General features: G+C 39.9%; 1 protein-coding gene across 11 annotated transcripts in view; it reads right to left on the bottom strand.

Annotated features, from left to right (window-relative positions):
* WDR17 (WD repeat domain 17) overlaps positions 1–25,698 on the bottom strand; it is a 106,205-nt gene extending 80,507 nt beyond the window's left edge. For 5 of the 11 annotated variants that reach the window (XM_053900800.1, XM_019434241.2, XM_053900801.1 and 2 more), the window contains exon 1: positions 2,033–2,118. Coding sequence is in view for 2 of the 11 variants with exons in the window: in XM_053900806.1 (XP_053756781.1) it covers positions 2,033–2,105 (73 nt within the window). In the remaining 9 variants the exon portion in view is untranslated. Of the gene's footprint in view, positions 1–2,032; positions 2,122–18,882; positions 19,412–25,632 lie in introns of those variants that run through there. The other 6 variants (XM_053900806.1, XM_053900804.1, XM_053900807.1 and 3 more) reach the window with 6 other exon arrangements.
* Positions 25,699–26,009: the final 311 nt, after the last annotated feature.

Genomic DNA, 26,009 nt, shown 5'->3' with positions numbered 1-26,009 from the left:
AAAAAGCATGTGATTCAACTTTTTCAAGAAGGCAAATTAGTTCCAAAAGTGACCCAGTTATAAATAAGGAATGCGAAGAAAGCACAAAGCAACAGGAAGGAGAACATCAGTTCCATTCTCAACCTTAGGAGTTGGAGATAAAGCCGGAAGAAAGCCTCTGCGTTATAAGGTCTATGACAAGACCAATTCTGTATTTCTATTTGCTTCTGTCTCCATACTCGAGAGTTAAGTCATTTTAGAGTCAGCTGACTGCTCATTACCTAAGTGCCTCGAAAAGTCAAAGGCCACACCTCACTTAATAGAGTGCTCATATGCTTGACAGAGAATCACAATCACGTGAATTTGATTTATTTTTAGTTTTACTCACTTCTGGAAGAAATTTACTAGCCATGCTCAATAAGAGATTCCCTGGGACACTGGAGAGCACGTGGACTTCAAGACGCCCTCCGTAACGTTGACGTGCTTCTCCCAACGTAACAAGTCCTGACTGATCTTTTCCTCACCAAAGAATTACACCTCAATGGAGAAAAAAGGAAAGAAGAGAAGGGGGAGGGGGTGGCGCAGAAAGAAAAAGAAAACATTTGGGTGACTTGAGTGTTTCATTATTCGTATCCCAAAAGTAGCACGGCATCTGTGCTGGCATAAAAAGGTACGCATGTAGGACACATGAATATCACCAGGGCCGACTGAGAAGAGCCTTCAAAATTTATCAGATGGAACATGGGACTCTTCTTCAGGGTACCTCTTCCTCCTTTTCCTCTAAGGCCTATTTTCAAATACCTGCTTGAAGCCTCAGGTCACACGGCTTGGGAATAGGCTTTTCCTTGCGCAGGAAGTTGGAGGACTGATGTAATCTCTTGTTTACCTCTTGCTGGACTCCTTTCAACCACCTCTAAGCATTCCTTACTTTCTCCTGCATTCCCCGTTTCAATGACTGTCATTTTGCTCTTGGCAGTAACCTGAGACAAATACCTCACGCCACCTGTGATTCTTCACCACCCTCCTCCGCCAGTTCCACTACATGTGATCACCAAGTCCTATCAAACTATCTTCAAAATCTCTCTTCGAAAGGCCCTTCTCTCCAGCCATAGTGCCACTGTTCTAGTGAAACCCCTCATCATGTCTCGTAAAAACTAATCAAATAACTTACCTATTCATTTTCTGCTTGCACTGCAATTGCTAAACACGTTCTATACCATCATGATTTGACGCCTGCAAGTTTTTAAATGCTTTTGCCTGAGCCGTCCTTCCCCTGCCCCTGCGAATAATGAGCTCTTTGATATTTAAGGCCTTCTAAGACCCAACTTAAAAACTCTTCCTCCTTTTAGACTTTCTCAAATGCACCATATTCCTCATCTTTTATTGCCTTTTATTTGCATGCATTGGATAGTGATTACTTGTGTAGACAAAAATTGTGAGTTCTCCAAGGCAAAGGAACTTGCCTTATTCGTATTTGCATAGAATATACAGAATGTTGGTTGAGTGAACTGACACTCCCAGTGCTACAACAGTTTGTCAGCTAATGGCAGGTCACATGAACTGAAGGTACTTACTACTGAAACTTGGAAAGGGTCTGAAGAAATGCATCCAAGTGACAGGTGATGTACTTACCAACAAATGAAATAGGATTACAATTCAGATCCTTATAGGGAGATGGCTAGCCAAACCATTTAAGAAATGTTTTTTGAGTGTAAAATTAAAGGCCAACTTGAATTGGTAAAATTATTTTAAAGTCATATCAGCACAAGTATATTTATTATACCATTGTAAAGACAATGCAGTTAAAATGAATACCTTGTTTATAGGCACACAATAGTTTGGATGTTTTATTTTGCGATATTTTTCCACAGGCACTATTTACCATATTTACAAGAATTAAGAAAAGTAAAATATTTCACATCATGTAATCCCTGATGAAATATTATCTTGCGTAAGACACGCAGTTCCCAATTGTAGTTCAGGTATTTTGATGATCTGAGAGTGACTAGAATCTCACTGATTTAGTGTAAGAACGACAGTTTTCAACTCTCACCTCTCCTCGGTGGGTTAGGCCTGTGTGGAGTGCAGAGCTGAAATCTGGCCTCACAGGGGAACCATGTCACCATCACTCAGCTGTAACTGAGACACAAAGGACAGAGTCAATCTGGCACTTCTCCCACATATTTATTTATGTCTGTGGATTGGTCTGTGGGTCTGACTGATTATTGTTAAAATCACAAATTTAACGGGGCGCCTGGGTGGCTCAGTCGGTTAAGCGGCCGATTTTGGCTCAGGTCATGATCTCGTGGTCCGTGAGTTCGAGCCCCGTGTCGGGCTCTGTGCTGACAGCTCAGAGCCTGGAGCCTGTTTCAGATTCTGTGTCTCCCTCTCTCTGACCATCCCCCGTTCATGCTCTGTCTCTCTCTGTCTCAAAAATAAACGTTAAAAATAAAAATTAAAAAAAATCACAAATTTAACTTAATTCATAGTCAGAAAATTCTTAGTACCTCCTATGACTAGTGCTGGAAGGAAATGATAATAATCAAAGACTAAATATCATGCTAAAGAAAATGAGAATGAAGTAAAATTTTTTCTAATGTGAGGAAACGTACTGTAAGCATTCATGTCCAAACATACAAGTAACCTGAGGTTTGAGTACTGGTTCTGTTTCATATCCCTCTCTGTATCTTTGCCATGACCCCACCATGGGCAGACTGTATGCCACTGCCCGTTGGCTCTGGACTTGCCACATGACTAGTTTTTCTCAGCGATACATGCACGGAAGTCAGAGTGCTCCGGTTCCAAGCTTTGGAGACAGGGCCTGCTTCATGCCTTTGTGGCTCTGCCCTAAACGCAAGAACATTCCATGGCTACCCTACTGGTCCAGGAAGGAGGAGAGACACGAGGGCAGGGCTGCCACAGACAAATCACACACACCCGCTCGGCCAAGCCAAACCTGTCATAAACCCCAGGATCATACTTGTGAGTGTTATAAATGTTTAACGTCGTATTTTGCTGAGTTTTGGAGTGGCATGTAGGAAGTATTTTTGTGGCATCACTAACTGACACATTACCTCCTGTGGGAGACACATGCCCACGGAGATTAATCAAATCAATACTCTCATCTGATTTACACTAGGAAACCGGGGTCTACTGCCTGTGCGAAATAAGCAAGATTCATAGTTATGACTATCTATGTCCTTGGCAAAGTTTTAAACGCGAGGACTTTTTTTAAATTAACTACATATACCAAGAAATAATTACTTATATAAGGAATCTGAATTACCTCATGTTATTTTTTTCAACCTTTAGGAACCATGAGAAAATGGCATCTTGTGTGATCCATCCATACACATGCAATGTCTCCACTTCGCTATGCCTCTCGTGTATGAAGTGCTTTGTAATTCTAGGAGCAACTAAGGGATATAGCCATTTGAACTAAATGAAGTAGGGCTCTGTTCTCATTCTGAGAAGCTGATCCTATGTGGCAGGCATCAACATCCTACTATAAATATGGGGATTAAAATCAAGATATGTGTCAGCAGTCCCTAGCCTAGAAATCAAAGGACTTACAGTTCTCTGGTTGTGATTTCACACGAAACTCTGGTACCACGTCCTGAAATGTTCATTTCTGCCCTCCTCTGTCTAAACTTGACAGTGTTTTCATTTCCTTGTGCCTGTTTAAAATCCTAAAGGGAGTAAAGTGACCTGTTGTGCCTATCTACAGTTTGGTCTCCATCATGGCTGTTCTGATCGAACGTCTCAATTCTGTCATCCAGTTTTACCTCAGACCAACATACTGGCTTCACCCTCTGAAATTCTGTTTGCAGGTGATTCCTTCTGCACTAAGTCCATCCCTCCAAGTGATGTCCTCTTACCTACCTGCACCACAGTTCCTGTACTCTCTTAGTGAGCCCCCGTCTGCCATCTTACAAGACAGAAACGGTAATTATTTTGAACCTCCTAACGAACCAAGGAAGCACGTGCCATTGCTTGTTCACCAAAACAGAGCAGAGTCAAGTGTAAAGTAAACGGCACTATTCACAATTCTTCTCTTGCCTGCCTGTATCTGTCTAGAATCATGGCAGGTGGGTTAGGGGAGAGGACAGTGGCTGGCAAGTGCACACGAGCCTCATGCTGAAGGTGCTGCACCAAATGACAGAGACCTGGGATCACCTGTCTGCTTCCCCTTCCTATGCACAGACACTCCCCGTGAGGAATCAGCAGAAGGCAGATGACAAAAGCATTGTATCATATGATTTGGGGGAGTTGTCGACCCCAACTAGATCAACACTCTACCTGAGAATCTCAAGAGGGGGCTCCTGGGTGGCTCAGTCTATTAAGCATTCAACTCTCAGTTTTGGCTCAGGTCACGATCTCATGGTTCCTGAGTTCGAGCCCCAGGCTGGGCTTGGTGTTGACAGTGCAGAGCCTGCTTGGGATTCTCTTTCTCTCCGTCTCTCTCTGCCCTTCCCCTATTCTCACTCTCTCCCTCAAAAGTAAATACACATTTTTTAAAATGTGAAGAGGAAGTCTGAGTTAGAGATCAGATACACAGTTTATTCAGTAAGCTCCAAACAGAATGATTCTATATATTTATTTTTTTAGAATGATTCTATATGATTAAAAGATGGTTACTTATAAGGCCTTGAATCCCAGCCATGGCAGACAAGTGTGTATATACATACGTATGTACACACACACAGACACACACACACAGGCGTGTGTGTGTGTGTGTGTCTGTGTGTGTGTGTGTATACACCTATCTCTAATGCTCCTACCAAAGACAACTAGAAAAGCTGGATGAAAATATGTAAAATCCAAACTAAAAAGGGGAACCCCAAGAGAAGTCCACGGGGTCTTGCCAGGCACTTTTTCTTTGGTGGGGAAGGGGCAGGGAGCGCTACTGTTTCCCCAGTAAGATTTGCCTATAAAAGTAATGGCTAAACTACTAAGAAGTTATGGGGAACTTCTGGTACTCTCACACGGCCTGAAGAGCAAACCTGGAGTTCAGATGCTGCCAAGGGAAAAAGTGATCTAATAACGGTGTTCCTTCAGCAACAACTGCCTGGGTCTACCTCTGAAGACTAAGAATGAAGTGGAACTAGCCCACCCCCTACAAAGAGTGAGGCTCAGCTTCAAATAAACTCATTCCATAATCACACAAAGTTGATCATCCCTACCCTACTTCTCTCCAAAAGCAAAAGTGTGTATTCTCTGGAGGAAGAGGACATTAAATTGTCAGGCTAGAAAGCAGGCAAGAAAAGTGCAAAGAATAACAAGCCCCTCTCCGAAGAGAAAGGACATACTAATGGTTCCACTTTTGACAAGGCATGGGAAAAAGAGATGACTGCCACAAAAGCAGGTAAGAAAAAAAAAAATCTGATAAAATGGTAATTAATTCCTAAAGGCCAATGTGAACTACAGCATCAGTTTAAATTTTTTTAATGTTTATTTTTGAGAGAGAGACAGAGCACCAGAGGGGGAGGGGCAAGGAGAGAAGGAGATACAGAATCCAAGGCAGGCTCCAGGCTCTGGGCCATCAGCACAGAGCCCGATGTGGGGCTTGAACTCACGGACTGCAGTATCATGACCTGAGCCAAAGTAGGACGCTTAACCGACTGAGTCACCCAGGCACCCTTTTTTAAAAAAAAATTTTAATGTTTATTTTTGAGAGAGACAGTGCATCAGTTTTTTAAAAAAAAATAGAGGTTTCATGGGGTGTCTGGGTGGCTCAGTCAGTTAAGTATCTGACTCTTGATTTCGGCTCAGGTCACGATCTCACAGTTCATGAGTTCGAGCCCTGCATCAGGCTTGGTGCTGGGAGCTAGGGGCCTGCTTGGGATCCTCTCTTTCTGAGCCTCCCCTGCTCTCTCTCTCAAAATAAACAAACATTAAACAAACAAACAAACAGAGGTCCCAGATGCAAGCTGAGTTTGTACTCATTTCTAAGAACTTTTCCACTGGCCTCAGCTGGGTGCTTAGGAGAAAGATGGGGCAAATCAGGACCGTCCCCCTGGTGGCTCAGACTTGCAGGAAGCTTGGGGCTGTAGACAGGTGACAGGCATGAAACATGGTGTATCCCTGAATCCTGCTCTCGCATGAAACAAATCCTTCAGCTACTAGAAATGAGGGAACAAACACCCTCACTCCGGGGACACTGCAGGGAGAGAAAACGCAAATCTTATCTGCCTCCAGGAAGGCACAGAGAATCCCCCTTCCCAGCCCCAGGAAGGAGGTGTTTCCCCCAGAAGGGGGAAGGGAGGCAGCAAAAGCTGTGTGTGCTGGGGTGCCCCAAAACAAAGCACGGATCTGCCACTGTTTGAGGGGGCGCGAAGCAGTTCGCTCCTGCTCAACACCCACCATGGATGCACAGCGGTTTGGCCGCCAGGGTGCGGTCGGGGAGGGGGAGACACAGAAGTGTCCCCAGGAACCAGATTTCCCCAGTCTGAGAGGTAAAACTGTAAGACAGTGATACACTGGGGTACTAGACAATAAGTAAAATGCATTATACATGACACAATGGATACACCCTACAATGTAAGGACAACGGAAGGTCAAACATACTGCCTGAGTCCCTTTAGAAAAAGCTGGAACACAAGCAAAGCCAATCGATGCTACGAGGAGTTATGAGAGAGTTTTCTTCGGGGAGACAGTAGTAGTGACAGGAAGGAGCCAGGAGGGGGATTTCCTGAAAGTTTACGATGTTTCTTTTATGCTAATTATGCTAATAAGCACATTTTGCCAGTACAAAACACTAAACTGCACATTTCTGCTGTCAGACATATAATCTAAATTTTAAAAATTATACACTAAGAACTCACAGCAGTGCTTTCCAATACTAACAAAATTAAAAGGGGGGAAAAACTCCGAAATGAACTTGTCCACATAAAAATATTGTAGAATTGGATTATATCTTCTAATTTCACTTGGACTCTTCATCTCCTAGAGCTTCCTGCCTCACTTACCACTTCCAGCCACGGTATCTCGGAACACATTAACTTCAGTCTCTGTCCCTGGGATCCAGCACTAAGACTTCTTTAATCCCCAAGTCTTTTTAGAAGCAGTGCCAGGGACAAGCAGATGAGGAAGGAGACAAAGAATGATCCCACAAGAAGTGAGGAAACACCGAAGTCTCCCTTTACAGGCTGAAAGGGACTGGGCTGGGCTGGATCAGGACCTGTGCTTGGGGGTCCAGAGGAACACCAACAGGTTATCTGACGACTGCCATCAAAGTCACATCCCTGAGGGACCCCTACCTCCTTAATCCCTGCTATCCCGGGAATGTGGCCGTGCGCAGGTCTCCACGAGCACACCCCCACGTGCCCGAAGAGTCTGCCGAAGTTCCCACCTGAGCATTTCAGGCTTTGACCAGACCTTCAAAGTATTAAACAGCCACATCCAAAGAGCCATCCGAAAGCTCAAATTTCAAAACAATTTCAAAGCTCAGCCTTGAACCACAACAAATTGGTACTGCTGACAACACTCCAGTGTTTGGTGATTCTAGTTAGTAACAGGGATAACATCTGCAGTCGTCTTCTCCTTAGTTTCAGTCGCGTGATATGTTTAATGTGTGGTCACAAACAAAAGAGACGAAAGGCTATGTATTTTTACCAGAGGATAGAATATATACAAAGTAAATATAAGATGGCTACTCAAACTGAAAAAAACAGTATCTGAAACTCAGATCTCAACAGATGAGTTCATTGGCAGACTAGGTACAGCAGAAGTCCGGATTGGCGCCACGGAGTAAAAATGACTTGCATACAACAAAACTAATGCAGAGGGAAAAGAGAGAGAGAAATAGAATCTAAGAAGTAGAAACGGTATGGTGAAAAGCTAAATACAGATGTAATGGGAGTCTTTAAGGGGGAGGAAACATAACAACAAATATTTAGGGGCGCCTGGGTGGCTCAGTCAGTTAAGCATCCGACTTTCACTCAGGTCATGATCTTGAGGTTTGTGGGTTCGAGTCCCGTGTCGGGCTCTGTGCTGACAGCTCAGAGCCTGGAGCCTGCTTCAGAGTCTGTGTCTCCCTCTTTCTCTGCCCCTTCCTAGCTCTCTAATATGAACATTTAAAAAAAAGCTATTTAAAGAGAAAAAGAGTGAGAAATTTCCAAAACTGATTTAAAAATATCAAGTTCCTAGAGCTCACCAAATCCCAAGCAGGATAAGCGAAAGTACAACTTTATCTAGGCATGCCAGTAGGACGCTGAAAACCACAGCCAAAGAAAAAAATCTTTAATATATGGTCAGAATGTTGTCAAAGATCAACTGAAATAATAGAGTCAAAAGACAATGGAATAACATTTTTAAAGTTAGCAGAAAAAAATAACCACACACCTAGAATGCTACACCCAGTGAAAATAAACATGAAGGCAAAAATTATGATATTTTCATAATGCAAAAACTACGAAATTTATTGTCAGCCAGCCCTACCTAGGAAACATTAAAGAGAGTTCTTCAGGCAGGAGGAAAATGAACCCAGGCAGAAAGATGAAAATGTTAGAGAGAACAAAGATCATCAGAAAGAGGAAATATATGGTTGAATAGAAACAGATACTAACTACACAAGACAATAACTGTAATGTCTTCTGAAATTTAAAACATTTATAGCACTAAATTCTATGAAAACAGTAACACAAAAGGTGAGAGCAAGTTAAATGGAGTTAGGATCAATGAAGAGGTAAAATTAATCCTTTCTATTAAACTGTAACAAGTCAAAGTTACGTCTTAGAATCTCTGGTCTAACCACAAAAAGAATAATATACATACTATTAAGTGAATCAAAGGAAAATATAATAAAAAATTTGTGGACCAGAGAACAAAAGGTTTGATTGTACATGTAAATCAAATTTTAACAGTTATACATTAGTTTTTTTTTTTTTTTTTAATGTTTATTTTTGAGAAAGAAGATCAGCTTAATCGACTGAGCCACCTGGGCGCCCTTCACACATTAAATCAGAGTGGATTAAATTTACGAGTAAAATTGGCACACTGTGTAAAAAAAAAAAACTCAACCATATACTCTTCACAAGAGTCATACTTTATTAGAAGGGAATATAGAATGGTTCAAAGTCAAAAACAGAAAATTATATGCTAGATTAACCAAAAGACAGCTATTATAGTTACATAAATAAAAGAGAAAATAAATTTTAAGGCAAGATACAGTAGTAGAGGGACAGAGGGACATTACTTAAGAATAAAGGGGTAGATTCGACCAAATGACAGAACAGTCCTAAAACTGTCTGCACTCAAACTACAGGACTCTCAAACATAAAAAGCAAGAATAATGGAATTAAAGGATACAGATACAGATCCATCATCATAATGGCAAGCTTTGAGTAATAAATCTCAATATCTGATGAAATAGAGAAAATTCTGTAGAAGTGTAAAAGATCTGACCATATTTAATAAAATTGGCCAAAAGACATATATAGATAAAATACTGTATCTAACAGTGATAGAGTTCACATTCTTTTCTAGCGAACATGGGGTAATAACAAAAAGAAACAGTGTGCTGAGCTATGAGGAAAAGCTGACCAATTTCCAAAATATTGGAATTCTTTGAGTGTATTTTCCAGTTGGAATGAAGTCTGAGATCAATAAAAGAAAGATAACTAGAAAATCCACAACTGTCTGGTAATTAAACAGTGTGCTTCTAAATAATCCTTGATTCAAAGAATAAGTAAAAATGGAAGTTAGAAAAAACTTAGTACTAGATGGCAAAGCCACAACAAATAGAAATTGGGGGTTACAGCTCAAGCAATGCTTGGAGGTAGAGGGTTATCGATTTACGTTTTTCTAACAGAAAATAAAAAAGAAGGATTTAATTTTCTATCTCAGAAAGTCAGAAGAAAGCAAAATAAATCTTTAAAAATGCAGAAAAAGGAAATAATTCTGAAAAGAGAAAGCACATTTATATTTACAAACATATAATAGAAAACAATCAACTAAACCAAATGCTGGTTCCTTTAGGTGAACTTTTAGAAGACTTAAAAAAAAAAACAAACAGAAAAAGTACAAATATAAATAACAGGAATAAAAAAAAAGACATCACTATTGGAACTACTGACAATCAAAAAAGAATAAGAGAATGTATTAACACATTTGCAGGAATATAACAGATAACTTGGATGAATGGACTAATTCCTCAAAAAAAACCACAAGTTACCAAAGTTGAAGAAAGAATGAGAAATCTAAGTGGCATTAATATAAGGCTACAATTAAAACTCTCCCACAGACAATCTCCCAGGCCCAAATGGTTTCACTGGTCCATTTTTGCAAATGTTTAAAGAAAAACTTTTACACAAATTTTGAGAGGTACAGTGAAAGGAATCACATCAATTCTTTACGCCCTGCCAAAACCTGGAGAAGACTTTGAGAGGGAATTATAGGGCAATCTCTCTCCTAAACTAAGTGTAAAAATCCTAAACAAAAGAGTAGAGACACGTGTTAATGGATATTAAGATTTAATATTGTGAAGATGTAAACTGCCTCAAAATTAATCTACAGATTTAATACAGTGTAATTAACAAGTTAACCTAAAATTTAGATGGATGTGTCAATGGCCAAGAATAGTCAAGGCAGTCTTGAAGGTGACAAAGCTGAAAGTTTACACTATCAGCTATCATTACTTCTTATAAAGCTACGATAATTAAGACAGTGTAGTACTGATATAAAGATACAAAAACCCACTAATGGAACACAATGAATCTAGAATAAACCCCTTCATGGGCTGTTAACTGATTTATGATGAAGGTGATAATGCTGTATGGTGAGCAAAGAACAGACCTTTAAATAACTACTTGTGGGTCAACTGAATACCCTTAGAGAAAAATACAAAGAAATCTTCACCCCAATCTTATAGAATACCAGGAAAAAAGCACCAATACCAGAGAGACTGGAAATCTAAATATGTAAAGTAGAACAATAAAGCTTTCCAAGAAAACTAATAAGAATATATAGTCTTTGGAGTAGAAAAAGATTTACTAAACAAGACACACCCAAAAAGCACAAAACCACAAAGGAAAACAATTGACATATTACATTAAAATCACAAACTTATGGGGGCACCTGGGTGGCTCAGTCAGTTAAGCGTCCAACTTCAGCTCAGGTCATGATCTCACTAATGGTGAGTTTGAGCCCCGCGTCAGGCTCTGTGCTGACAGCTCAGAGCCTGGAGCCTGCTTCAGATTCTGAGTCTCCCTTTCTCTCTCTGCCCTCCCTCTGCTCGCACGCTGTCTCTCTCAAAAATAAACATTAAAAATTTTTTTAAATAAAATAACATTACAAACATATTCACCAGACATCAATAAAAGTGAAAATCAAGCCACAGAGTAGGAGAAAATATACATATATTCAACAAAAAACCAATCTACAAAAAAAGAAAAAAGACTGGTAAGCCAACAGAAAAATGGACATAAGACTTGGACAAAAGACAAAAGAACTCCATCATCACAAAAACAAAACTACGAACATATGAAAAGCTGTCCATTATTATTGCAAATTAAAACCACAATGAGATACTGCTACATTTCCAACACAAGGGCTACAATGCACAATACCACAGGTTGGCAAGAATGCAGAGTAATTGAAACTCATATACTACTCATGGGAATGTAAATTGAAACAAACAATTTGGACAACTCATTGGCAGGATCCTCTAAAGCTGAACACAAATACACCATATGACCCAGCATTTCACTCCCGCTCATTAGCCAACAGCAATGGGTATTATGGGTATTTATGCTCACCAAAGACATGTATTGTAATGTTCAGAGCACTTCTATAGCAGCACCAGAGTGGAAACTTCTCAGATCTATACTAACAGCAGAATGGGTAAATAACTGGGATATATTCATACAATGGAATGGTTTACAGTAATGAGAATGAATGGATAACAATTCCATGTAACCTATACAAATGAATCTCACAAACAATGTTGACTGAAAGAAGCTAGACACAAAGATAATACATTATCCTATTATTTCATTTACATAAAGCACAAAAACAGACAATATTAACCTATTCTGCAAGAGGTCAGGATAGTGGTTATCCTTGGTGGGGGTGATGAATGCTGATAACATTCTGTGTATCCTTAAACAAAAAAACAAAAACCTAAGAGAAGAACTGTCTCTGGATGATATGCTCCTTTGTATCACAGTTATCATACCCAGTAAGTTCTTTTTAATGAATCCTCACCTCCTGAAAGTTTGACCAAAGTTCCTAACTGGAATCTCCACATTGACCAGTCTAAAAATTAAAAATGATGTGCACTAAGGTAATTTAATAAGTCTAAAATTTCCAGCACATCTTATGCTGTATCATAAATCAAATATTTTGGGTTTTTAGACTATAAAATGGAGTTCCAAGTTAACCACTACTTAATAATTTGATTTTCTAAGAAAGTCCATTTTTGAGCAGTTTCTTAAATATATTGTATTTTTAAGGTACATAAATGTAGTTTCAATCAAAATTCAAAGAAAAATATCTTCCTGTTTAAGAAAGCAATTCTTTTTATGAAAGTGGACACAGCAAAAAGAGTATAATCAACTGTTCAAAATATCTGTATTTTTAGATAAGCATATATTTCTCCATATAAACATCTCTGTCTTTGCTATTTCATAAAACCTAGAAGAATAAATTAATTCAAAATGTCCTCTGAAAAGCATTTTTATAAAATGTCGATGAATCAACATTAGACAAAATAATTTTAGAAACAGAGGAAAGTGTATTGCTAGACTCTGTACTGCCCAAATTGTTGACAATAAAAAGCATTAGGATGTATGGGCTACATTAAGAGCAGGGACGTGCCATTTTCAGCCCACCCTTTCTCTCTCACCTGTACCTGGACGAGGAAGACCCAGGTCCCAGTAGATATCCTAGGTCATAAGATGAGAGTTACACCCAAGAATTGGTACAACAGAGAACTGGAAGAAGCTAGATCTCTGAAAACTTCTTGGACTTCGAACTTCCAGACCTTTTTCTTTTTAATGACAGAGAAATGAACTTCGATTTCGTTTAAGCCGCTATTATTTTGCATTTCTTTATTGTATTTAATCAAATCTGAGGTATTGTATAATTTGAGAAGTCATATATTAGAAAGTAGAATTAATTAGTCAATAATGTCAATTAGCTAAACCCTTAATTCTTTGTCTTTAAATATATTTAACTATCATGCCTTCATCACCACAGATAAACACTATTGCTAAAATCCAATCATTATTTCCTACAATAATACAATAAACAGGGCTGGGTTACCCTATTGTGCCTTACCAAATACACTCACCTTGCGACTACCTCACCTTCGGTGAAAAACACCTTTATCCACGTACATATCTCTGCCGTTATAATTTTATTTCATTCATTTCGGTAAATATTTACCAAGTGTGTATCATAGCTAGGCACTGATTCTAGTTACTAAAGATACACAGATGAACAAGAAACAAACAGGAAAAAAAAAAGCCCTCCTTCAAGAAGCTTACAGCATTAGCAGAGCTAGACGTGGCACAACCACTCTCTGGTGTCTAACCAACAGCATTCTCACCCGTGTCCGCCCCTGCCAACAGAAACCCAAAGTATTCAGGTACAGGCAGAATTACAGTGATCTCAGGGAGGACAGACTTTTCCTATCACCTAGGAGGTGATGCTCGGCCTAAACCATAAGCCAGTTGTAGTAATACCGTTCTCCTTGGACAATTATTAGGCTAAGTGCGGGCGCGTGACTCAGTTTCAGCTGATGGAATGTCGGCAGATATCTCAGATGCCCTTCTCTCGCTGCTTCTTCTGTCTTGGGTGCTGATGTGAAAGTGTTGCTGCAGGAGCTATCTGGAATCCATGAAACCAAGGCCAAGAAAACACCAGAAAGGTTGCAATTCTAACATTTTGATGCGCTATCTTCAGTTACTTGTTATGTATTTTTTTTGATGTCTCTTTAAGTTACTGGTCTGGTGTTATTTACATTTCATTTCTTTTCTGATCGACACAAATTTATGAAACAATTTTCAATAGCAGCTTTAATAGCAAATGAGCAGAAGGGTAAGAGGAGCAGAAAGACAAATGAACCCAAATCTGCGTTGTGTTCGAGAGGCTGTAACAAAAGAAAGGGGGAGGTGTGAACTTCTAGGCAGAAATTATTTCTCTATGCCCAAAATATGATGATACATGAGGAGAAAGAGTGAGTTGTCTGACGGACAAATAGGTACAAGAGAAAATGATGGAAAGTCACGCAGCTCGCGATAAGGATTGTGGATTTTATCTTACATGTGATGGGGAGTTATTGAAGCAGTTTAAGCATGGTAATTATGATATCAGATTTTCTGATTTACAAATACTATCCTGGCACTCCCGGGAGAAGGCTGGTGGGCGACAGGGCAACAAAACATGAAGAAGAAGGTGAGAAACGATCAGGGTGAACTAATAACCTGATGGCAAGTGAAGGTACAGGAGGACTCCCAGGAAGACTGGGTTTCTCAGCTGCCTTACTCATTGATCCGGCAGCATTTACTGAAAGGGGAAGTCAGGAACAGGACAGGTCCAGGGTAGAGTTCTACTGAGATACATCGTGCAGTGTGCATAGGACATGTGGGTACTCATGCCTGAAAGTCACTGAGAAATTAAGATCAGGACCCCAAAAATAAAAACCAGCCACAGATAAGCAAAGGGCATAATTATATTACTAATAATTCATTACTGGGTTCTATTTTTCCTATATGGAGGCATTTCTTAATTACTTTGCATTCTGTTACTTACATGGCACTAAGTCCACAACAATGATTAATATGTGAGCCAAACTAGAGAAATAGCTAAATTTAACTGAAAATTTGTTATACTTTCAGATTCCAACTGAGAAGTTCTGCACACCCCCACGTTTCCTGGTTCAAAGCCCTGTTTTGTTCACAGGCTCAACCTGCCGGCAGTCTCCTGCTTGAGGCAGGTGTTAACAGGTGCTCTGGCTTCTACAGCAGCCCCTCAGGGCCTCTCACAACTTCCCACTGAAACATAGCAGCGAACTTTTGCTCACTGCTTCCCCATCATGTTCCTTCTGTTCTTTCAGAAACAGTTCTACAGGTTGGTTTGCGGGTCCCTGCTCTGTTTGGGTCAAGGCTTAAGTGGAAGACCAGTTTGAACTAGAGCAGGTGATTCACATTGATGCTAATCACTTCTCTAGCCATAGAGATGTGATGGGAACACAACGATGGGAACACAGGTTCAAGGTGTCTCGGCGGGAAACTCAGGGCTTTGATAAGAACTGCTGGAAAAAGAGGCTCTATTTTACATCCACTTAAGCCACAGTCACTCTGAAATCTGAGCTCGTGCAATCATCTTGCTATCCTGAGAAGATACCAGGAATTGCCGGGGGCTCCTACCTAGTTTGAGAAAGCGCCAGCACGGTAGAGAGGGGCTGAGTCACAATGATAGTAATTGAGCATTGAAGTTAGCTACGATACTTGCACTCTAACTAACTTTAGACTTTTTAGTTATATGAAGAGTAATACACATTGTATTTTCTGTTGCTGGAACCAGAACTGGCTCCCATAAGATCATGGAAAACACACAGGCACACACATGCGCACACATAAACTTTCCTAGTAGCACTCAAAACACGGTCTCAGAATCATTCTTGTGAGGAATCCCCACTAAATACATAGGTTCTTTCATTGCTGTCTTGGGTCTTAGTGTTCTAGTGGATCATCCACAACATTGCTAGAAATTTTAAAAGGCTTTCTCCCAAGAAGTATGTATAAATTTACATTATCACTGCCTCACTAGCTGTCCCCGTTTAAAACAACAACATCTATGTCAATCAGAAAAATTCCACTATGTCGTGGGAGATACAGTGCTGCCGTTGTCATTCCCTTCAGGCACCTCTTCTCTGTCCTGTCCACTCAATTCATGATTTTTACGTACACGTCCTCAGTGACTACAGAAAAATTCAGTGAGGGGCTCCTGGGTGGCTCAATCGGTTGAGCATCTCACCATTGATTTCAGTTCAGTCATGATCCCAGGGTTGTGAGATTGAGCCCCGCACTGGGCTCCATGCTAGGCGTGCAGCCTGCTTAAGATTCTCTCTCCCTCCCCACCTCTGCCCCTCCCCCACTCGTGCTCACTCTCAAAAATTAAAGTAAAAATAAATGAAAACTCAGCAACTAGAAAAAAATGGGACAAATGAGAGATAAGACATAATACTGTACTCGAAGTATAACTCTTTAGTGATATAATACAAAGGAAGGAAAAAGCAACAAGGTACTTGTATTTTTTATGTATTTTCTCCAACCACTCGGCCAAGGTAGAGGGGAGAAAATTCTGTCTCAGCACAACAGAACCATACTCGGTAATGAAAAGCATGACAGATGATGGCAATTAGGCAAGGATATTGGCAAACATTGGATTTTTATACTGATCAGATAGTGATGTAACTGATCCATTGTCCCAGAACACAGCGTTTGGGCCCTGCAGGCAGCAATCTGCATATTGTCTTTGGATGTCCTTTATGAGTCTCCTCCCATTCCAGAATGAGAATGAAGATATTAGATACCACCAGCTATGATCAAAAGGCTGTGGGATGAGATAGTCAAAACAATAATCCTGAAGAAAATAAAAAGCAACAGAAGATCCATACCAAAGAGCAATAAAAGGCTTCAAACTGGAAAAAATTCAAACTGGAAAAAAAAAACAAACCCCAAAATGTATTAGTGATTTCAGAAAACAAGCAAAAAAAAATTCAAAAACATTGTGGGAAAACAGAAAGTTTTTTTTTTTTTTAATTAGAGACGAAATGAAATATACAGTGTACAGGGGATGAAACCCCAACCTACATATTATAAACATGTTTAGAGAAAACAGAAGCACAAGTAACAGAAATAAAAGCAACAACCCAAGAGGTAGCCAAAATAACATTATCTGGGTTGAAAAAGACCCCGATTAGGACCCTGAAAGTAGTCCTCTTGTTTCAAGCAAAATATAATTACGGCAAAGTCAGGGCACTTCATTTATTTTTTTGTACGACCCTATGAGCATGTAAGTAGAATTTTTTTAAATGTTATGTACAAGTGCGGAAAATGCAGATTAACATATCTCACCACTGCACCAAATTCCAAAAATCAGCAGTACAATAACTATTTTAAATTCAGCCACTGTGATCTCACTATTCTATAAATGGACAAAATATAATTCGTGTGTGAAGGGAAAATGAACCAACAGAAACGCACTGTCATACACACAAGGATTTAGAAGGCAATTTAACCATGAAAAATTCCTTCGAAAATTACTTGAATAAAAATTAGAGGCTTTTGGAGAGAGGCAAACCATAAAATGGATCCAGCTACACAGAACAAACTGAGGGGTGCTGGAGAGGAGGTGAGTGGGTGGGGGATGGTGTGAATGGGTGATGGGCCGTAAGGAGGGCACTTGTTGGGATGAGCACTGTTGTATTTAAGTGATGCATCACTACATTCTACACCTGAAACTAGTATTACATATTATGTTAACTAACTGAAATTTAAGTAAAAACAGCAAACTAAAAAAATAAAGTCTAGCTTGTCCGATATTTAAAAAAAAATTTACAGGCTTTTAAAAAATTAAAACAACTCAAATATGGACGTTCATGCAATTTTAAAAATATATTAAGCAAATAAATCTGAATATTTAAGTTTAATGGTTACAAAAATTCATATATCAAGAGTAATTACTGAAAGAGAAGACCAGAGAAGAGTTAGTTATAAAAATCTGAACATCTTGGTTTTCCCAAGTACTGAAGTTTTGGAAAAGAAGAAAACAAAGTATACTAAATTTCTCATTTCACAAAGGTAATCAATAGACACAATTTGTGTCTTGGTATTTAGGGAGAAATTAACTCAAAGTATTTATAACTTAAAAATCATCATGAAATATTAAATTTTGTTATTTTTATGTTAAAATAGACTATAAATAAAGTCAAAATAAAATAATCAGACAAAAATGTATAAACATATATATACATCTTAATATGCAAACACTGGTACCCGGCAGGTTTGAGAAACAGTAAGAAAAATTAATAAAAGGGATTGAAAGTGTATTCAAAGGTCAGAGATATATCAGGATGCAGATATTCAAGGTAGTTTTGTTTAACTCACCTTTATACTCCCTAGAATTTTGCAAATTTTCTTAACTGTATATCAATAAAAAAACAACAACATAAAAACACCTTGCTGAAAATCAGTGTTTAAAATTTTAATACAGGGGCATCTGGGTGGTTCAGTCTGTTGAGCATAGGACTCTTGATTTTGGCCCAGGTCACAAACTCATGGTTCACGGGTTTGAGCCCTGCACCGGGCTCTGTACCGACAGTGCAGAAACCTGCTTGGGATTCTCTCTCTCTCTCTCTCTCTCTCTCTCTCTCTCTCTCTGCCTCTCCCCAGCTCGAGTGCTCGCTGTCTTTCTCAACATAAATAAATAAACTTTAAGAATAAAGAAAATTTTAATACATTATACATTCAGAGTTATGCAAAAATATTTTCATAATCATATATCAGTATGTGCTTATTCGAAAACATTTGGAAACTGTCCAAAAATGGGAAGGATTTTTTTTTTTTAATCGGCCACTGGCCCACTCATTTGAGATCTTTCTCCTCTGTCTGGTATCCATAATTCTAAATGACCACTATTCTCACTGATAGGTAGAGCCACGGATTATCAAGGACGAATGAAATTTTAAAAGACCTCTAAATCATCTCAAAGTGTGTGTCTCAGATCTCCTGCATCAGAATTAACTGAGAAACTTGCAAAAACATGCAGATTCCTGGATGCAGATTCACACCCCAAAGCTAGTGGATCAAAATCTTCGGGTAAAGCCTGGAAACTTGCTTTTTAACATTACTACCAGATGACTTATATGCACAGTAAAGGTGGAGAACTACTTACTTAGTTTAATGGCGCAAAGATAATTTAGCCGAAAAGCTGCCTCTGGTGTCTTGTACTGATCAAGATTCATCTCTCAAATTTCTACCATTCCTAGGTTTACCTTTCATGTGCTTGGCGGGGCAGTTTATCCAAGCATGCCCGACATATGTCAAATCATGATGTTCTTAAGAGCTTACATGGTAAAATAGGTCACAACAAGCACAGTATTAACCTGCATTAAAATCCTGGATTAGGTAGCAAATAGAAAAGACCAAGGTCATTATGGTAGTTCTGGTTTGCACGCAAAATGACCACTACGCCAGTATGAATTCCAATCTGATCAGTAACACACAGGAATTACAAGTAAGATCAAGACAGGGATTCAAAGACACAGCCCAAGTGAATGTAGTTATTCTATCATCCGCCTACACGTATTTTATCACCCATCTGCATATTTATTTTTATACTTTCCTACATTTTATCCAGCAAAAGGAAAATTCCATGAATTATGGAATTAGATCTCTCTAGGTGCTTGGAGGATTACAGAATCTCCTGAGCGGCAATGTGGGGTAATTTTTAATTTGACTGAAGAAGTAATCCGCTTTTCTTAAACAATATGATCATTTATATACCTTCAGTGTGACCATTCTGAGTCAGCTGAAGAAAAGCAGAGGAGTGAAGTCATATGTGTTCATCCATAAACTAGTAAGTTTGAAGTCAATATTCCACTGAGAGAGACATTTGATATAAACATGTATTTATCATAAAAAAAATAGGATCATTTCCATATAGGGTATGGCAAGAATGTGTAACCTTAGGTTCTATAAACAGGATCATGCCTGCTGAAGAAAGACTTGAGAAGCTATACCATGAATCATTCTGTAAACCTGAGGATCCCCGCCCCCTTCTAATTAATCTGTTCTTGGGTTGGATTATTCATATGAGTTTTTAAGGTAGGGTGGCCTTTATCTGTCTGTGAAAATCATGATTCCCATTTGGCAGAAGCTGTTACTCGGACTGGCATTTTCTTGTTCTAGACAAGGTGTGTTAAAAAATTATTTTGATGGAGCACCTGGGTGGCTCAGTCAGTTAAGCTTCCGACTATTGACTTCAGCTCAGATCGTGATCTCACAACTCCTGAGATCGAGCCCCACATTGGGCTCCAAGCTGACAGGGCAGAATCTGCTTGGGATTCTCTATCTTTCCTTCTCTCTCTGTCCCACCCCCACTCATGTGCTCACATGTGCATGCTCTCTCTCAAAATAAATAAATAAATATATTTTGGCAAGTCAATTTAGAAAAACTAGCAAAGGAAATCCAATGGTTTTAAAGCTTAAAAGCTTTAAAATGAAAAGAAATAGTCCATATGATGTCACTAAATCCAAAAATGTCTTTAACATATGCATGCATACATTGATAGAAGGCCTGAGATGAATCCTAAAGTTTGAGAAGTGAAGGGTTGTATAGGCTAAGGCAGGGCCAATGCAGATCAGGTAAGTTGTTAATCTACTTGGTAGCCCATCTGTCAAAAATTATGCCCCTGGCCAACATAAAATTCCCCTTAAAGATGGATAGTGAAGGTGATACATTATGTCCAAGAAGATATTATCACACGTTTATGAAATGTAGCCACTATTACATTTTCAGGTGGATTCATTTACTTAGCAGTTCCTGGTGCTCCCAACTAAAGTTTCAAAAGGGGAAGCATGCATGGCCATTAGCAGCTCATGAGGGGACGGGGTCCAAAGGCATAACGCACCTCATATCAATCAGGACTTCCCAAACCCTACTTGGTTAAGAATCACTTGAGGCTTATTAAAACACAGATTCTGGTTTGCTAGGGGTGTGGCCTGAGGATGTGCATTTCCATCCAGCTCCAAGGAGATGCAGTTGCTGCTGGTGCAAGGCACACCTCGACTAACCCTGCTCTAGACGGCTCTGCTATCAAAGTGGCACGAGGTCCAGAAAATAAACATCTGACTTCAAACTGTTGCCCAATGGTAACCACCATCCAGGCTGCAGATGTGACTTCTGGAAGCTTCTTATTTCTAGTCTTCTTAACACCCAATTGTAGGTGTGATGGCTCTGCACACTTATGTACCACTGAGACTCATTAGGATAAAGAATTTCTAAGGTAACTGGATCCCAAAAAATCACAAAGGACTTTACAGCAAAACTCAACTTGTATTAACGAGAAAATTAAAAAATGGCACAAATTGTGGGAAAACACTTTTTAACCAGTATTTTAAGTAAACTTTCTAGGAGACCAAACCCATGTACGACGTTCATTTTGTACAGTTATTTTAACAATATAGAATAAATGTAAGCCATCTAAATCCTTGACTACTCAAACTTTTGAATTAGTCATTTGAAAAAATACAATGAAAGAGAAAATGATGCTGGTGATCACCTCTTCCACAGATTCACTCTGAGCAACACATCATTGTGTGTGTTGTGATCTCATCCAAAATAAGTGTTAGATTAACTGGTCTCTAAGGACCCTTCTGGCCAAAATTCTGAAATGAACCCTTCAAAACCATTACCATGTTTACCTTAAAAATAAAATGTTGCTTAACTCTTCATTAAAACTCATTCACAATGTTTTATTTCAAAGGACCAAGCTTAAATATTATTTCATATTAACCATCAATTCTCAAGGCTCCACGTGGGGCTGTTATATATTGGAAAATGAAGGTTTTCCTACAGCACATCAACATGAGTGCTCGGTGTGATGAGAATTATCTTCCACTTTCCAATTTGAGAGTAAATTGTGTGTGTGTGTGTGTGTGTGTGTGAGGTAAGAAACTGAACTTATTACACATAACTGCAAATGAGGATGCTGGGGATACTGGTTGATGCTCACAACCTAACGTGTCAACACTGTGGAAGATAATGACGAACCTAAGAATAAGGAAAACTACTGAACTCCTCTCCTGTGAGTTCTCAATGTCTGAGCATTCGGATCTACGAACCAAGTATTGAATGTTGTGACATCCCCACCAAAGCATGAAAAATCATTTCCTACATCTTTTGATAGTTTTCCTGAACATGACAACTATCAGTCATCCCTATAATAGCAAATAACAGTGACAAATTATCTCCCATATGATCTTAGTGTAGATTTATAGGACTTACTGTTGTTACTATAGATAATTAAAATGCAGAATTCCAGAGTTTTAGGAGGTAATCAGGCTAGAAAATCACACTTTGGAAGTACACGTAAAGTAATAAAAAGTAAGACTTCTGTCATTGTTTTTTTAAATTATCTCACTCGAGTAGCCAATAATGTCACATCTGGATCACAAGTGCCACCAACGGCTTCAATTGCAGGTTCCCCCCCCCCTTTTTTTTTTTTTTTACAAAGTCTAGCCTATTTCAAATGTTTGAATTTCTCTCCAGTTATATACAGATATCTATATAAGATATAGATATTTTTTCTAGGCATTGAAATCAAGTAACAACAATCTGAACCCTCTATCCTAATGTTTTACCACCAGAACTTTTGAAATCCTTCTAATCAATCATGACAGGATTATTTTCTTTAGCTATACAAAGGCATAGGTCAAAGCTGGTCATTTTACATTTCCCTACCAATATTTGTAACCAAAGTCACAAATCCTTCTTGAACATTTTAAGTAACCTCAGGTAAGACAAAAGATTTTCCCTTGGGTTTTGTTTCTGTATAAATTCTTTGGGGAATTTCTCAAATTCTCTTTAGGCATCCACATCTCATTTCTTGCTCACAAATCTCCAGGAACAGTGTCATCGACAGTGAGAGGATAATTACCATGTAATTATCACAGAACACAGCAGATCTTGGATGTTGAAAAGTGCCAAGCAATTCTTAGTTTAATGTATCTTTCTGATACAAAAGAAGTCAGAGTTAATAAGAAACTCCTCCCAAATTCCTAACATGATTTTTATGGATTAAAATACTCTCAGTAAAATACTCTGTTCCTGAAAACACACTAAAAGCTGTATGCCTTCACTCTAATATTTCAATCTGCTAAATGGAATAGACATACGAAAGACAAAATGACAGAACTCATCAATTGCACAAAGTTGTATATACCTCGTTATACCATGAAGAGCTGAGTAAACTGCTTATTCAGTCATCTGATAAACTTACCTTTCTGGCATGTATTAGATTGCAAATACATTCTAGAATATAGGAAGGAAATGTAAATCCTTCGCCATTGTTTGAATTTCACTTTAGTCTTCATTACAGAGTTCAGGCAAACAAAATTAGGTAAGCTGGAGAATTTGAACAAATTTTATTGATCATGATAATCTAATCACTTATGTTGGACTTCTAGTATCTACAGGGTGAAAAAACCAAAACTATAGCTGTTCCTAATCTTCTCTGAGTGATTTCAAAACGGCCACTGGCTTCTCCAAGCCCAGGCTGAGGGTATACCGACAGGCAAGAGAGAACAACAAAAACATTCTAGCCCTCACAGTCCCTCTACTGGGAGCAGAAGATTTAAAAACATTTTTTTTTCCAGGGGTGCCTGGGTGGCTCAGTCGGTCAAGCGTCCAACTTTGGCTCAGGTCATGATCTCACAGTTTATGTGCTTGAGCCCCACGTCGGAGCTGTGCTGAGCCCCACGTCTGTGCTGACAGCTCAGAGCCTGGAGCCTGCCTCAGATTCTGTCTCCCTCTCTCTCTACCCCTTCCCCGCTCATGTTCTGCCTCTCTCTCACAAAAAAAAAAACAGACGTTTAAAACAATTTTCAACATTTTTTTCCAAAGCTAAATTTGTGGTAAATTCATTACTATGCTAAATTACTATGCTAAACTACTAAGCTAAATTCATTACTATGTAATGAATAAGAGTCAAAAAATTTTAGGACACCAATATTAGGAATAACAAATAAAAAGAGTGAAGAATTTTTAAACTTTCCAGTAAATATATTTGCTTTTTCCCCCCAGAGATACCCACAGTTCTTTATGTATTTCTATAAATATTAACGCAGGAGAAATTCAGATCAATATAAATAATAATATTCAACTAGCCATTTTAATATAAAGTTTAAAGACCGCACTTAAGAAAATATGATTTTTTATATTGCACATAAAAAATAAATACAGTGCCCATTATAGTTTGGGCTGTTAAGGAAGGAAGGAAGGGAGGAAAGAAGGTTTTTCTTTCCACGCATGCCCTTTGAAATAGGCCCCTGGTTTATTCCAATTGAGAAGACTTCCCAAAAACTCAATGTAATGACCTAAAACTAGCATTTGTAACACTAATCTCTAATCCACTAATGTTTCCCCAAATTTTGAGTTAATGGACCATTTTCCATAGTCACTTAATTACTGTTTTAATGTTAGATCACAGAGCAGTGAAAGACTGTCAGATTTCCTCCTTCACACAGGTAAGACACAACTATGCCCATCTCCTTGCACACCTAGGCCAGTGAGGCAGAATCCCAAAAGGATGGAACAGGGTGCTTTTTCCCCAGGGGCTGCATCACCAGAGGCCCCGCACGGGCTCCTCTGAAGCAGAGCAGTGCAAATACCCAACACCTGCGGTGTTCTAGCATAATCACCTGGAGATTATTCTCTCACTGGGGAGGAGATTATTCCCGGAGATCTGTGAGCAAGAGATACAGACACCTAAAGAGAATTTTAGAAATTCCCCCCAAAGAATTTACTCTATAAAGAAAACGTAGAGGAAAACCTTTTTCTTACCTGAGGTTCCTCAAAATGTTCAAGAAGGACTTGTAACTTTGTTTCTAAAAATTGGTAGGGAGGGGAACCTGGGTGGCTCAGCCGGTTAAGCACGAGACTGTCAATTTCAGCTCCGATCATGATCTCATGGATCTTGGGTTCCACCCTGGGTCTGGCTCTGTGCTGACAGCGCGGAGCCTGCTTGGGATTCTCTCTCCCTCTTTCTGCCCCTCCCCTGCTCGCTCTCTGTCTCTCTCTCAAAATAAATAAACTTTAAAAAAAAAAAAAAATTGGTAGGGAAAATAAGTTTCTCTGGGGGATATTTCCGAAACACTCAGTGAAACATTCAGAAATGTAATCTCTCTGTTCAAACCCTTGTGAAAGCCTCCATCAATCCATCAAAAGAAGTTACAAAAACAAGTGGGTTAGATTTGGTACATAATCAAACTTCACTAAATTTCATTTAAATCAATGGCTTTTAATGTAGTAAAAATTAAAAAGTCAGCTTAAATTTGCTCCTTTTAATATGTGTATGCAAAATACAAATATATGTATTTAATATTTGTATGCAAAACTCTGGGGACCTGTGGGTGGAAAAGCAGGAAAACATTGTATTTTTATGATTTACCACAGGCTATGCCTCTCACACTTAATACCGTCTTTTTTTTTTTTTTTCCTTTTCACTCAGTAAAACCTGAATATTAAGACCATCTTCGAAAGGGCTGGTAGTTAGTAGAGAAGCGCCCGGCGGGCACAGAGATGTGAATAACAAGCTGACTCCGGTGGTACAAACACTTAATAACCTTAAGAATTAGAACTGTGTCCCTCGTCGTGGCCGCTTTACACCCCAGGCGCAGCTCAGATAAACCCACGCTGGCTGCGCGTTGTGCCTCGTGATAATCAGGTGCGTGACCCGAAAACTCCGAAGCTTCCCCCGCCAGCAACGTCGTGTGCAAATCCCAGGAGGGCGCGCTCAGCCCCGGTGTGCGGTCCCCACGGGCGCGCTCGCACGCCGGCTCCAGCGACGCCACCGCGGTTCGAAGACCACCGTTCACGCCCGCGCCCGCCCCGCTCTCACCCTGCGCCCCGCGGACTCCTTACCTGGAAGAGGCGGCGACCGCAGCGGCGGACAGCGGAAGGTGCTGAAGCGGGCGCGGCGGCGGCGGCGCAAGATCAGCCCGCGTGCGCCCCGCCCTCCCCGCCTGCGCGCCGCGGGCTCGCGGGGCGGGGCGGCCGGGCCGCGGGTTGCGGAGGGGCGGGGGGGAGGGCGCGGGGAGGGAGGGGCTCGTCGCGCCGGACCGCGCGCCCCGCTCTCCTGGGCCCTCCAGGAAGACCACGTGACGGCCACGCTGGTCCCTGATTGGAGCGCCAGGCGGAGAGGCGGCAGCGGCGCCTGACCCGGGAGAGGGTGGGTGGGGGGGAGGCTGGTTACCTGGCAACGGGGAGTCTGCGCGGAGGACGCCGTTCCAGGCATTGGC

The sequence above is a fragment of the Panthera pardus genome, unplaced genomic scaffold (assembly GCF_024362965.1).
Source record: "Panthera pardus isolate Hobbes unplaced genomic scaffold, ASM2436296v1 HiC_scaffold_13, whole genome shotgun sequence".
Classification (NCBI taxonomy): Eukaryota; Metazoa; Chordata; class Mammalia; order Carnivora; family Felidae; genus Panthera; species Panthera pardus.
Note: the sequence above shows the minus strand (reverse complement) of the source record. Positions and strands in the feature narration are given on the sequence as shown.